The sequence below is a fragment of the Stigmatopora nigra genome, chromosome 19, assembly GCF_051989575.1.
Source record: "Stigmatopora nigra isolate UIUO_SnigA chromosome 19, RoL_Snig_1.1, whole genome shotgun sequence".
NCBI lineage: Eukaryota > Metazoa > Chordata > Actinopteri > Syngnathiformes > Syngnathidae > Stigmatopora > Stigmatopora nigra.
This window is the reverse complement of record NC_135526.1, coordinates 5,412,728-5,428,010: the sequence shown is the minus strand read 5'-3', so window position 1 is coordinate 5,428,010 and position 15,283 is coordinate 5,412,728. Positions and strand designations below refer to the sequence as shown.

The 15,283-nt window shown below is 41.1% G+C and overlaps 1 protein-coding gene across 1 annotated transcript; it reads left to right on the top strand.

The window, feature by feature from the left end:
• Nucleotides 1-68: 68 nt before the first annotated feature.
• Nucleotides 69-15,087, top strand: LOC144212917 (uncharacterized). Its single transcript, XM_077741110.1, has 7 exons — nt 69-398; nt 5,177-7,257; nt 7,373-7,675; nt 7,813-8,076; nt 12,841-13,024; nt 13,481-13,580; nt 14,135-15,087. The coding sequence occupies exons 2-7, from the start codon at nt 5,193-5,195 to the stop codon at nt 14,261-14,263; spliced, it is 3,045 nt and encodes a 1,014-aa protein (XP_077597236.1). The 5' UTR covers nt 69-398; nt 5,177-5,192; the 3' UTR covers nt 14,264-15,087.
• Nucleotides 15,088-15,283: the final 196 nt, after the last annotated feature.

Here is a 15,283-nt window from a genome sequence, read left to right as displayed (position 1 = left end):
GATGTCATGCACAGCAGAGACAATAGAGCCAGCCCACCTCCCAGCACGCACGCTCGCCAAGCCCGCCCGCCCGCCAGCACGCACGCACGCGCTGCAGCTGACGGTGGGTGACACACGCTTCACTCAATTGGCAGGGCGAGCAAGCGCTCCACATGCCGCCGCCGCCGCCCCCCTTCTTTTCATGCAAATGAATTGGGATATTTTTTTAATTTGGGATTTTTTTTGCACTGTATCGCCTCATTTTTCAAAGCCCATGACCAGGCTAACGCGCGGACAGGCTTGGTGCCACACACATCTGGATCAGACCAGATCCATCGCTCGCAGCGCAGGCAGGCAAGAAGACGAGTGGTTGGGCTGCGTGTAAATGACGACCACACTCCGGGACTACCTCTCTCCATGTAAGTCACCCCCTCCCCTTGTCGATCGGCGGGCGGGTTGCATGTCCGTTATGGTCGGCCTTGCCGGCCGCGTGCAACCCTCAGTGTCGCTATGTGACATCGGGACTGGAGGCTCACATTGGACCACAACGGTTTGTGGAATGGACTGAGGTTTTTGTTTTGTTTTTACCGGCCCGATATAATATTTGGGGGACATGTCATGCTTGATTTTTACCCCTTCAATGCATGTATTATGATTATCTTTTGGACGATTTTTTTAAAAATACTTTGATATAAGGACAGGGGTCTCAAAGAGTCTCCAACGTGCAGGCCGGGGGCCAATTGCGGCCTGTCCGACCATATTTGACAGCTCACGTCTGACAAGCAATTGTAGAAGTAATGTTGCTGGGATCTATTTTGCGATCTACATCGATAAGTATGAAATTAGATGAATAATTAGCTGATTTGATCTTTTTCAAGGGACAGTTAACAGCTTTTAAAAATGTTGACACTTACTTTAACACTTTAAAGTGCAGGTGTGGAAACGAAGGCCCGGGGGCCAGATCTGGTCCATCATGTTACTCTGGAAAAATACAAATAAAAAAAGGTTATCAAGTTAAAAAAATACAAGAGAATATTTGCTATTAAAAGGTACAAAAGAGGATTTGTGATGATGATAATGATGATCGGCCATGATGATATGTTCTAAAAGCTTAAATTACATTAAAAGATTTTTACGAAATGATATACGGTCCAAATATTGGGGGTCCTGGGTTCAAATCCAAGTTAGTTCACCTGTGTAGAGTTTGCATGTTCTCCCCAGGCTTGTGTGCGTTTTCTCCGGGTACCTCCCACATTCTGAAGACATGCATGGTATGCTGATTGGACACTAAATTTTACCTACCTATAAGTGATTGGCTCTTGGTCTCGTCGTGCCCTGCGATTGGCTGGCCACCAATTCAGGGTGGTCCCATCTTCATGAAAAAGTCCACTGGGATAGGTCGAGGCATCCCTCCCCTTGCAATCCTAGAGAGGATAAGGAGATTGATATAAGTATCCAAAGTATGACATATAATGAAGTAATGGAATGAGTTAGAAGCATAAATAATTTTGGCATTTAGTAATATGACTTAACCTGTCAAAGCCATTTTTCTAGCTATGACAGCATTGCTTTAAAAACCACTCCCTAGATGAGATTATGCTTTAAAAATGGAACAGTTTTTTTTCTCTATCTAACAGATGACTCAAATTCCAACTTATTTTTCTTAAGAAGATTTTCTTCTGTGGCTATTCTTAGCAGTCAGGCCACTCTTTTAGTGCTTCTTACAAACAGGCACGCGGATTAGACAAGTTCCTCTTGGGAAGAAAATGGCACTATTTATATTATGAGCTATGCAGCAGTTCACATTTTTTACCTTTTATCACGTGTATCAATATTTTTGAAGACTTTTGACTATTTTGTGCCTCTAAAAATCATTTGCACATGTTATTCCTCAACAAAATGTTCACTTGGACGTGTTGGCAGTGCTAAACATGTCTTAACATTGAGTTTTATTCATATTTCAACTAGAATTATAGTCAAGATTTACAGTGCAAGTGATACTTTTATTTAATCATTTAGGGTGTCTAATCCAAATGCACTTTGGCCAATTTGCTAACAGCTGAGCTTTTTATTACCTACCATTCATATGGCATTTTTACTGTTACTTTTTTTCTTTTTTTAAAGAATCTAGCTGCAGTTGCAATTGGCACTAAGTGTTCAAATGAGTGTTCTAACTTTTTTCAAGAAAAAAAACAACCCTGTCAGGTTGACACCACTGCTGCTTGAAATTTTCCACTATTTTATTTTAAAACAAACTACAATGGAGACTTCAACAAGGCTTAACTGTTATTAGATTAATCTTTTTTGTTGATTAAGTGGGAAAAAATGCATCATTTGTACCAATATTGATTGAACACATTGGTCTTTCATATTTGCATATCCTCTCAGTTTCACATTGGGTGCATTCAGGTACTCGTAATGTATTTGACCGCAGGCAGAATTAACACAAAGATTGTTTTTAATCTTTTACAGTGTGATTGCCATCTGTTCCCCTAAAACTGCTTCAACAGCTTCCCTCCAAAACACTGCACCATCTTTGAAAACACACTTGACATGACAATAAATCTGCTCTGCAAAAGATGACTACAGGGCACAAAGCTAATCACTCTGGTTCAGCACGTGTTATTTTTGTACACAAAGCAATGGAATGAAAAGGGGGAGAGAGAAAAAAAAAATCACTTTAGGCTATTGCGGAGAACTTAGGTGAAAATGTATCATTTATGGCTCCAGCTTTTTAGGGGTAAATGATCATGAAATACTTATAGGAATTAAATGGAATTAAAAAGATGTAAAATGAAAATTTCAAGTACATCAGTATTTTAGTAAACTGTAACTCTACATTTTACTAAAAGTAAGGTTTTAAAGTGAAAATCAATGCATCTGCGACAATTTCAAAATAAAATAACGGATAATATATTTACTTTTAGGTGGATTTCACAACTTGAGTCTTGTTTTGTATCTTGAGGCATTAATTTGCATATAAAAAAGCTTTCATAACCTGAAGATTTTGTACCTAGTGGCATTCATAAGTAGAGATATAACTATGTATTGGTTTACATTTTCTAGTATAAACTCTTTATCTACATTTGATGGCGAGAGACATCAATTTTGCAAAAAAAAACCTGTTAAGGGTGACAAATGAGTTAAAAGTCATGGTTAAAAATCATCATGTGCGGATGAAACCGTTCAAATAGGCTGTATTAACCTTTTAAAGGGGATCAATGCGTCACATGGCAAGAGGAACAATACAAAAAGTGTGCTTGGATAGCAATTTCCCTTTTCTGGCATGGCCATTGTCTCATTAACTCGGGCTGTCTGCTAAATTTCCAACGACGAAGGAGTGAAAAGGCCAGCCTTCGGTGTGTGAGAGAGTGGTGACCCGAGAGATAGCGGCACAAACCATGACAAATCTGGGTCAATGTAACCCCCACCCCCCTTCTACCACAGGCTAACTGAAAAGTGGGGGGAAAAAAAAAACAAAAGACGAGGACACCATCGCCAGATTCTGTGCATCCACTTAAGCATGGGGATACCGGAGATCAGGTTGCCGTCCGTCTCTATCGGTTGGTATCGATTTGGTGTTTGGATAGCGGGCATCCCCAGACTTTTGTTTGTGCCCCCCAACCCCCATCTACTGTGTTTTGCGTGATACTCTTAATGTGTAGTGTCCGCTATCTTATCCATAACTCCCCAGGCTTTCCCTTCAAGAGCTATTCTTAATGAATATGGCTCGAAAGGAAACCGTTTCTACAACTGAAAATGACTGCATCCGCACACAAAACAATAACATTTAAGCAATGTTGTATTGAAAGTGATAATAATAGTCAAATCTGGCAAAAACAAAAGATCCAAGTATAGATGATCATTTTTCAGTGTGTGTATGTGTTTGTGTGTTTGTGTATTTACATTAGGGTGGATTTCCTGTTGTGGTGTAACATACCCAAAAGTCATTAAATGTTAATGATGGAGGCTGCAGTGATTAAATGACTCAAATAAATGCAATGTTGCATTTTAATGAGATGGGATTCACCATTGTTGTGCATTGTGTGGTGTCGAGTAATGTTGCATTGTTGTGTACGTACGTGAGTGATGGTGGTGCTTGTCTATTTACGGTAAACCAGCCCCGAGAAAAATGCACATCTCTGATTGATGTAATCTACGGGTGTCCAAACTACGGCCCGGGGGCCAACTCCAGCCTAGTTTTGAAGGACCTGCAGCAAGTGATGATAAACTCATTGAATATGGCCGACACAAGAAGCTTGAATTCAGCCTATATTGCATTCATTTTGACTGAGAAGGCTGGCAGCGATGGAACAATTCCGAAACAATCCTTTGATTTCGATCATTAATTTGACAAATGAATTGAATTGCGTGTTCTGAAAGCTTTATAATGTCTATATGTCGAATGTAAATTTAAGCCCAAAAAAATTAAACTGTACTGCTGGTAAACAGCCCGTTTTATCAAGCACTGCAAATGTTCCAATTTAGACAGATGAGTCCTAAGAGAGATGAAGGTTGTTGCAAGTTCATCACAATGTTTGTAAATAAGCTTTTAAGAAGCCAATCGGCGTCCTGATTAACGTACCCTTGCCCTGTTCTGATTTCATTTTTCAATTTAACGGCTCGTCCTGTTGTCGACGTGCCAAATTTTTAGGATATATGGACGCACATTTAGCTTCTGGCAAGTGGCCACAGTGGCATAAACAAGTGCAAAAGAGAGATGTGCTCATTTAAATGGATTTGGCAAAGGGTGGGCGCTTCCTTGCTACAATGTTATCCATTAAGGTCAAACATGCACCAGTGCTTGTGATCTCCCAATCCCATTAGTGAAGTCCAGGATAAATGAATTCTTTGGGCCAAGTTCATGTTCAATCTGAGATGTGACATTTTCAATGTTGTTCCTTTTACTAGGATTTCATTTGTTGCAAAAACCTTCAAAACATCCTCAAACTGTTCTCAATGTTTTGAATTTGTGGCATTTAATTTGACATTTCATGAATTATTGACAAATGGCAATTTTAATAACATGCATTTCCCTCATTGCAAGCATTGGGGTAGATAGTAAAATAATGAAATTTGTATAAAAAAAAAGATCTGTATGAATCAGAATGTAGAGTCTCACCCAAAGTATTTTTTTTAAGTACAAGTCAGGTAATGGCTAATCTTTGTCTCCCTCTCTGTTCCTTTTACACGACAGCTTCGCATAAACCCAGATGCCTCCTCTTCCGCTCGACGAGCGCATAGTGGTCATCCAGCGGCCTAAAAGCATTGGCTTGTGCGAGGCTTCCCCTCGAGCCGTCCCCCATCCCTCATCTCAGATATCCACCTCTTCCAATGGCCAAGTGGTCCGCGCTCCTCGTCCTCATTTTTCTCAACCCCAATTCTACTCACCCACCTGTAAATCGCTGACTCTGGAATGCAAAGGCAGATCTCCCCGTACACAGAAAACATCGGGCGAGCGCCCCATCGCACCGCCGGTGACCCGCCGGGTCCCGAGCCACTGCCACAGCAACGGAAGCGTCACTCTCAGCCCACGATTGCCGTCCCACACGCATTCTATTGACATCAGATTGACTCTCGACAAAAGCGGAAGGACAGGGATCGGCGACTCGCTTGGCCGTAGCGGAAGCGCCAAAGGTACGCGAGGAAAATGCGCCCCTTCGTTTTCAGAACAGATCGAGAGAAGAAGCGGCGCCGCTGAGCTATCTGGCGGAGGTGAACTCAAACCGCAGAGGAATCGACGCAGCCAACTCTTGACGTCTACCGGCGGGGTCCTGCAATTTGTCCCCGCACAGGCATCACAATTCCACTTCAGAGATGTAAAAGAGAAGGAAAACTCCCCGTTTCTGAACAGACCCGAGCCCGAATTCCCCTCGCTGGATCCTAACGGTTCCAAGCTGGGCACCGTGCATCACGGTCTTCCCTACCACCACAACTCCGTCCCCGTTCCCCATGCGGCTGTCCTAAATTCCCAGCACCCCTCGACCTCTCCCCCTCAAACCGGACACATCCCCGTCTCCTTCCATCAATTTACCCAGCCTCGCTCCTCCCGCCATAGAGATCACCGTCCTCATCTTCTTCATGGTCTCCCCCTGTCCCCATGCACTTCCCAGGCGGGAGGGTTCCCCAGTCCTGACCACACATGCACTGTCGACTGCTCCCATCCCTTCGACTGTGGTTGCTGGAGGTTGGTCAGATGCAGAGGGTCCAAAGGCCATGCCTGCAGTTGCCAAGACGGTGGAGGTAATTCGTCCACCCCTTTTTCTAGCACGCACAAAGTTGGCGCGGTAAAACCAAGAGAACAAAAAATGGGCCTGAGAAATCTGGGAGGGTGTCTGTCGACCGGCTCTACATCTAACGCTTCCTCGACCAACAGCACTGTGTCTGAACACCGATCAAGCCTGTTCCAACCGCTCCGCTGTGCCTCCTGTTCCAGCGAGGCCGGAAACTTTGAGAGTCCGGCGATTCTTCGGAAGAGAATGGTCGGGGGATGCCTGCCTTGTACCCCCATCTCCTCTTCGGGCCCTCTACGAGCAATTCAGAGCTGTGTCACCGGTTGCAATCCCAAAGCCTCCCACACTGGTAGCTCCACCTGCAGCTATTGTAGCAGCGACCCCATCGTGGTAACGTACAACCCTCGCCGAGGTAAACCTCCGGGAAGAAGCATCACCGCACCTCACTCGGCCGCAACATTTCAAGCGGATGACGACGACGACTACGGCGTACGTACTATTTGGCCCGAAGAACTAGCCCGAAAGATGAGCCATACCACAGGCCAAGGGAATCACTGCGGAATGGGCATGGGAGTCGGAAAGGCCACTCTGAGGCAGATCCCAAACGAGAACAAAAGAACGGGACTAGTCCACCTGAACTGCGAAGATCTTCAAGACTACGCACATTCTCACCACACGGACCACGCGGGCCGGAGGCGACTACAGCAAGACAAGAGGGCGGCCCTGGATTTTACGGGCTGCAGGTCAGCCACGGGATACGAGGAACAACGGAGCTCGTTCAGGACGCGTATCGGTCAGGAAGACGGAGGAACAGTCAGCAGTCCAGAGCGCAATCGAGACGTAGCATATCCTAGCTTGCCTCACCCCCGTTCCCTTTCTCCCCCATCGCCAGTTTCCTTCTCGCCGCCGCCGTCTGCACCCAGCACTCTTGTCAAACCTAAACCCTGGCAGAGAGACAGGGAAGGGGGAAATTCGTTGCCATCAGCCCAGTCTCTTCACTTGGCTCTCAACTCGCTGGACAGAGAGCCACATGAGAAGAGCAGAAGTAAGACTTCTATTGGATCAAACTTATTCTATTTTTTGGCTTGTAAATTTGTCACATGTTGCCATTGATAGCCAATCTAAGTTGGAGACATGTCTTCTCTGAAAATGTCTTTCAGTGCACCTCTCACTACCGCTATCCTCTTCCCTGCCGGCTTCCCTATCCGACGAGTCGGCCATAACTCCGGACGCGGAGAACGCGGTGGTCAGCGCCATCCTTCCCTTCTTATTTCTTGGAAATGAACGAGACGCTCAAGACCTGGATCTGTTATTCCGCCTCAACATTGGCTTCGTGGTCAATGTGACCACGCACCTTCCCCTCTACCACCTCAAATCGGGACTGCACTACAAAAGGTTGCCGGCCACAGACAACAGCAGACAAAACCTTCGCCAATACTTTGAGGAGGTTTTCGAGTTCATTGGTGAGATGGTAGTTCCTATCAGACTAAGGTCTGGGGCTTGCAAACTCAGGGTTACATTTTTCACTGATCTCTGACTGACTTGATGCTTCTATTTTATGGGTTGTTAGTTGACAAAAATGTTGTTTTTGTATCCACAGAGGAAGCATATCAGAGTGATCAAGGCGTGTTGGTGCACTGCCAGGCAGGCGTGTCCCGTTCGGCGACCATCGTCATCGCCTATCTAATGAAGCACACCCTCATGACAATGACAGACGCCTACAAATATGTGCGCAGCCGTCGTCCCGTGGTGTCCCCTAACCTGAACTTCATGGGGCAGCTTCTGGAGTTCGAGAGGGACCTGAATTCTGGTGTGACTCCTCGCATCCTAATGCCTAAACTTGATGGTGTGGAGACTCAAGTGTGAGGCAGATTCCAATTCAGCTTACAGCGGACTGTTATTAAACTGTAAAATGACGTGTGTTCGGCAAATGGTGCCCTTTTTATACTGTGAAACAAACATAAGGCAAACTGGTAAATGACCTCACATTAGTAGCTATTTAACTTGATTATCCTCCAGTAAGCCGTCTGTAGACCAATAGAACTGTATTGTATTCTCTTTTTTTACCCTAACAAGTCTTACTATTTCTTCCTATCAATACCAACAGCGTTCAGGCTACGTTTACTACGTTTACTCCTTGACTGCCATTTCAAGTGTGTGAGTTTATTTATAATAAAATAACAGTTTAACGATATAATGATACGATATTTAAAACAATCTCAAAATTAGCAAATGGCTTTTAAGAGCTTCACAAATGCAGAATTGACATTAGAATTATGAAAGAGACTCTAATCAATTAGAGACTTTATAATTAGTACATCTTGATTCATCGCATAATACCATTTATCCCCAAAATATATTCTTTAAATAAATCTTATACTAAATCAACTCAAATAATGACAAAGGTTTGGTTTTGCTTTAAATGAACTCAACTTTAACATGAATTCATTTTTAAATTTGGGGGCTAATGTCCTGCTTTAAAAAAATAAAAGCAATAGTTTGTTTAAATCCCAAAATAAATGATGGGTTGTCATGACTGCCGTAAATGTAATGTAAACGTAGCCTATCATAAGCCATACTTGCATGCAAAATTGCCATTGCCACTCCAATACAATACTTTTCTATATGTAGCAAACGTAAACATTGCAATGCACTTTACTAAATCTGTTAACTCACTGCCTGATAGACGGCCAATCTAATTTGTCGATATGAGTGAAATTCACATCAGACGGAAAAAAATTATCGCCATGATTGGACGTCTATCATCGCCAACGGGCATTTCATGAAAAAAAAAGTTTTTTCTTACTATGTAAAGTCACCTAATGCATGGGATTATTATGCAGATTATATACTATGCTACATCAGGAAGAAGAACATTAACAGTATACTAATTTCTTTTTTAAATTTAATTCTTTGAACAATACATATAAGAGTAACTTTGACGCCTGCCCAATTATACTCCTATGATCTAATACAAGAGTTGTATCAAAATCCTTCATTATGATAAAATGAAGGAAAAAATGTCATTTAGTAATATTGTATAGTTCTGTTTCAAAGACATTGACTCATGTTATGTGTGGTTGTAGTTTGCAGTCAAATTGTACAGCTACACTGTTTTTTGCTAGACAATGTTTGTTTTTGTGCTCTTTGTTACAAACAGAAAAAAATATTTCATTACCACAATACCTAATAATACTAAACGCAACTATATTCTATATTGATAATGGATACAACACTTGTATTGGATTAATTCAGGCGAGAAGATTTTTTTTTTTCTAAATAGGCTGAATTACAGTTTTTTTTTCCTTTGGGACATATTCAATATTTATAGACACCCCATGGTAAGATTAAAAAAAAATGTTTTTAAAAATGATCAGTGGACAATGATTTGAACCATTTTGATCATAATTTCATGTTAGGGGTTAAAATTTAAATAAATTGAATGAAAATACATTACGCAAGTGAGAAAAAGAGCCATTAAAATGTTTACAGTGTATTGATGAGGGAGAGATTACAATTAGTTTCTCTCTTAAGGACTTTCCTCACTAAAATTCCCAGCGATTCCACTATCCTATCTTATTTTCCCCCCGTCTCCTGTGGCCATTGTGACTGACTATGCATCGTGTATTTTGAAGGCTTTACTTTGATTTAAGAAATTACCAAGATTCACTGTGAACACTACTTTGACTGTGAAAAACGAGGCCTTAATCAGGTCCACTTAGTAACTATTCTGACACATTACATTGAAAAAAAAAGAATCCAAACCTAAAAAAAAAAGTGTTTACTTTGTTAGAAATAACTCAAGGAAGTGGTTGGTCTTTACTACATTCAGCTTTGACCTTGTATTTATAAATAGTGATTTATCAATATCGCTATTAGTATCGGTTGTATTAAAAAATAAGAAATAAACCTTTTTTTAAATGTCATTGCTGTGCAAAATGAACTTTTAGACATGTAGTTTAGTCCTACCCAAGATGTCCCCCAGCTACTGTAAAAAAAGGGCATTGATTTCACCCCGCCCCCCCCAAAAATGCATTTTACCCAGTTTAGAGCCTCCTGTCATCACAATCAATTCTTAAAGACTAGATATACAATTAATTTCATGTATCACGAACCTATTATAAAGAGAGAGAGAGATTCTCTTGGGGGTCTCGGCATAGTTTGCAGTCTATTTTGCGTTTTAAAGCCTGAAGATTTGCGAGATTTTGCTGTGTTTTGATACGTGCTATGAGGACATTATAAACCAGTGCTTTGCTAACTTGGTGAAAATCCCCGTTATACTTGTATATTTGTATCTTGACTCAACCTGTTATTAGGGCTGGGAACTATGGCCTAAAAATAAAATCCCAAAATTGTGATTAATCTTTTTTTTTTTAATTCAACTTTATTTTTGTTTTTAATGTTCTACCTACTAAGAACCAAACAAAATGAACAAAGACGGATTGGACGTCTGTTAAAAATGAGAAGTGAATTATAGGCTGAATTCAAGCTTCTTGTGCAGTCCATATTTAATAACATTTTTTTTTTAATTTGTAGCGGGCCAATAAAAACTAGGCAGTGTTTCTACTAATGATTCTACAAGCTATTATACTATCTAGCAGTGATCTTCCTCCTTTTTATAATAGGTAGATAATAGTTCTATATAGACAATGACTAATTATTTCATGTGCACTGTGACTAATACAATGCTGCTATATCACTAAGACTTCTTTGTATGCCACATTTATCACAAAAGTTATGCAGGTATAAAAAAAGGCACTCTGCTAAAAGTGTAGCAATTCATGCACAGGCCTATCAAAAATGTTGATTGCAATGTGACTACTTGCACAGTTGGGTGAGTGTTGCGCAAGGAGATTTTGACATAGTAGTTTGTTCTGTATTAACGGGTTGGACTACTTACCACAGTATTGTTATTCTTACTAAAAACTCAAGACCTGTTTGACAATTAGTCACGCGAGAACACGGTTTGAACAACTCACAAATGTCTAAACTGTATTTTTATTTGGAAATGTATGGAATAGTTATGGTTTCACCATCTTTCTTTTTTCTAATTCGAAATGAACAAAATGAAAACCTGAATAGAATTCCGACAGTGCGCACTGAGAAATGTCATGGTTGGTTGGTTGGTTGGTTGGTTGGTTGGTTGGTTGGTTGGTTGGTTGGTTGGATAGTGACGTTGTTCATGTTCAATTCTAGTGAAGACATTGGAAATTTCTCTGGTAATAAAATAAGGAAATGGAGACTGCATGCGTAGCTATGTTTTGTATTCTTCTTCTTTTTTTTCCAAGTAAAGGGCACAAAATATAGTTAAGATGAACATCCAAAACAACCACGCTAACAATCCCTGGTTGTCTAGTATTGAACAGTTCCATCAATACAGTCAGCCAATTGCAATGGATGATTTTGATCATCATGCCACCCACAGCCGTTTGCTTCTGCATTGTGTAACACTAAGTTAGGTACTCACAACTGTGCAATCCAGACCCCCGCGGGCGCGTCAATATGGGACACAATTAGTATCTGGCTGGAATAAAGTCCTCTTCAATCAAGGGGCTTAAGTTAATTTATAGATTTGATTATACTGTGACTGTCCTTGAATTATTTTCGAATTTATATTTGTAAAAAAAAAATGCATGTTTTAAATGGATTGGCAGCCATTAACTGCAATGTATGCCCAATCTGATGACTCCAAATGGATCGGACCTCTATTGGCGCCAAAGGGAAGGAAGCGCGATCGTTCAATGTTAGAATGGATTCAGTCTATTGCCGTCAACATTATTGTGAATTGAAAGAAAAGCTTTATAGAACTAATGAGAATATATTTTTTTTAAATCTATTCTTTTAATAAAAGGGACGGCACGAGAATTTAAATGGAAATAGTTTTTTTTAATTGTTTTCCCAGCTGCTATTTGGTCTTACCGATAATTTATTTCCAAAGTTTACGTCCATACAATTAAAAAAAACTGATTTATTGCACAATTTGACACATCCAATATGGCGCCGCATTTCCTGTACGGTGAATCTGGCTATTGTGGTCACCAGATCTAAGAGCAAATTTAATAAATAAATAAAATAAAGTCGACAAGACTGTCATAATCGCAGGAACGTACTTTTCGGCGATTCAGCGATTTATATAATTTTTAAACGCCGTCCCACTCCACCAAATGGTTCGAATAAGCATTTTAGCCGAGCATCATTCCCCCACGTTAAGCCCTAGCTGAACTGTCATGATCAGAAAAAGACGAAGGCCATTCATGAAGTAAAAAGCGTGATCATGTAAACCACTGAATTAGACTGCAGCAGTCGCCATAGCAACAGAGGAGAGGAGAGAGGCGGGGCACATATGATTCAGACCACAGGACCTGACGTCACTAACAATATTAGGATCCCATATACATATATTCCAATAAGTATCCTACCTAACCCCAAAATGGGCCCTATTGTTACTTATCAAATATTGCAAATAAGCCTGAAAAGTTTCCAGCTTGTCAGAATTTCCCTGGAAAATGATGGTCTGATCCAGCGTTCCTAAGAAAACCTCATCAACACGGTACGGTGCCTGCCCCTCCTCCCTCCGGCATGTACCACTTACTTTAGAGGGGAGCATCATGCCGCGGCGGGGTTGCAGTGCACCGGGCTGTCGAGAGAGAGCAGGGGATCATCATCCGGGCTGTCGTCTGCGAGGGGTGGGGTCCGCCTTCCTTGACACTGCACGCACACACAGATAAACACAAGCTGACACGGGACATAGAAAGGTACGAAACGGGAGAGACGAGGGGGGGAGATTGCAGCTGGAGAGGAATATCGTACGGGTAAGGAAACAAAACGGATGGCCGGAGAGGGAAAGGATGGAATAGATACACCAGGGGGGCTCGGTTATTTCTTCTCAGCAATCCACCCTTTATTTGTTCTTCCCTTCAATGTGCAACAGGGGTTCTAATTCCACGCCAGTGGGTTTGAAATTGCTTGTGGTCAAATTATCTGTCTGTACGCCGGCTTGAATAGAATCCTTCTAATCGCAATTGGAATTGTGATTTGGATTCTAATCAGGAGGCGAATAATGTATAATTTGTATTTTAATTCTTGGGATTGTTCTTGTATTGGTATAGAAATTGAAGATTTGTTTTAAATGTGACTATTTTGTAATTTGACATATATTAGCAAACATGAAAAAAAGGCCAGCCTTTCGATGAGAATCAATCGGGTTGAAATGAAAGTGTGATATTGAGTGTGTGTTCCTAAAGGTTGTCTGTACCGTTTGTGCCCAGAATGAAAGGAGATACCCCAGTGAACAGCACCATGAGTGTCGGTCAAGCCAGGAAGCTGGTTGAGCAACTAAAGATCGAAGCTAGTTTCTGCAGGATAAAGGTAAAGCTGGGTTCCTCACAAACTGGACCGTGCGTGAATTTTTTCCCGTAACGTAACGAAAAAACTGGTCAGACCGATCCGGACCGATAGGGGTTCGCTTTACTGCCGTCATTTTTTAAGATGATCCGTTACAAAAACCTTCTAGGTGGTGCTAGAGAGTAAATATTTTTGTTCAATTTAGCGACGAGATTGCCAAATGCGATTACCAATGAAATTACCAATTTCGCCATACGGAGCTGGGTATGATGACAATTAGGTTTTGTCGAGTCAATGATGACGACTACGTCCGATTATTAGATTTTTTTTTACATTATTTGGTACATCAGATGATCGATGCAACGATTCAAGATGCTGTGAGAAATGAGGCCCTTACGAAATTCCCAATTGGTCAAAATTGAAGCCACACTATTGGTTAGATTTGAAAGAATTGTGGGTATCAGTCCTAGAAAGTTCTTAGTATAACATCCGTTATTAGCTTGAGTGACAAAACCTCCACCATTACATTTGATAGCACATATATTTCGATGTCAAGGCCGTTATCTGAACCTCTACAGGTGTCCAAGGCGGCGGCTGACCTGATGGCATACTGCGACGCCCACGCTTGCGACGACCCCCTGATCACACCCGTGCCCACTTCGGAAAACCCTTTCCGTGAGAAGAAGTTCTTTTGCGCTCTGCTTTGAACTCATTCAGGGACGGTTGCTACCTTTCAAAACAAAAGTACAAATGAAGAGTAGCATGTGTACGAACAATGGCGCTACTTGAGCATGGTGTCCAGTGCACAGTCCAAAACAAAGTGAGCTCGATGGTTTAATTGCGTGACTATGAGACAGAGCCATCAGAGTTGCCAGGTGTAACTACCGGTATATCGACATACAAAGCGGTCATCGGTGAGATAACACCTCGTTTTTAATGGATGTATTTAACTTTGGATCAACACTAATGCATTACTCATTGTTATTTAGCATTGCTGTTGATTCTTTAAAGCCATATTAGTGAGTTGGGATTGGTTTAAAACAATTATGAGATTTTGTCGGTGTACAAAAGGCACAAGTATGAACAGTATCAGTTTTCAATTACATTTCATTAATGAGTGAAATCTATGAGGTCAAGTACCAAAAAATATACCGAATTTTAAGGCTACTTTTTTCTTATTACTCTCGAGAATTGTCATGTTCTATCATACAGGATCTTATTACAACATTGTTTGTAGTATTTGAACTATTATGCCCCTATTAAATAGTAGAGTGTCGGGGTACCTAATTTAATGGACCATGAGGGTAAATCCATATTTCATTTACAAATGCATCACCATTTTTTTTATGCCAATGAGTTCCTAGCTAGAAAAAAACATTTGCTAACTTTGTTTCATTTCAATGGAAAGAAATGTAAATCATCTGCATTTCTACTATTTTTCATTTCGGTTTTTGACCATTTGTAATACATAAACCTGAAAAGAAAAGAAATCACCATGCCTGGAATAAAATCTGTGATATAAAGGCATGAATTCAACTGTGATGTTATTTGCCAAAGTGAACACGACAAAAAGGACATTGACAAAACAAGTTTTAAAGGAAAACATTGTACCTTTTTTGACCTTTCTAGTTGCAAACTCGGAATCGGAAAAGGAGCCCTAAATTCCCTTTGATACTTTTGTTCTGTGACATCACCTTAAAAAGAGAATAGCAAATTCTGATTTATGA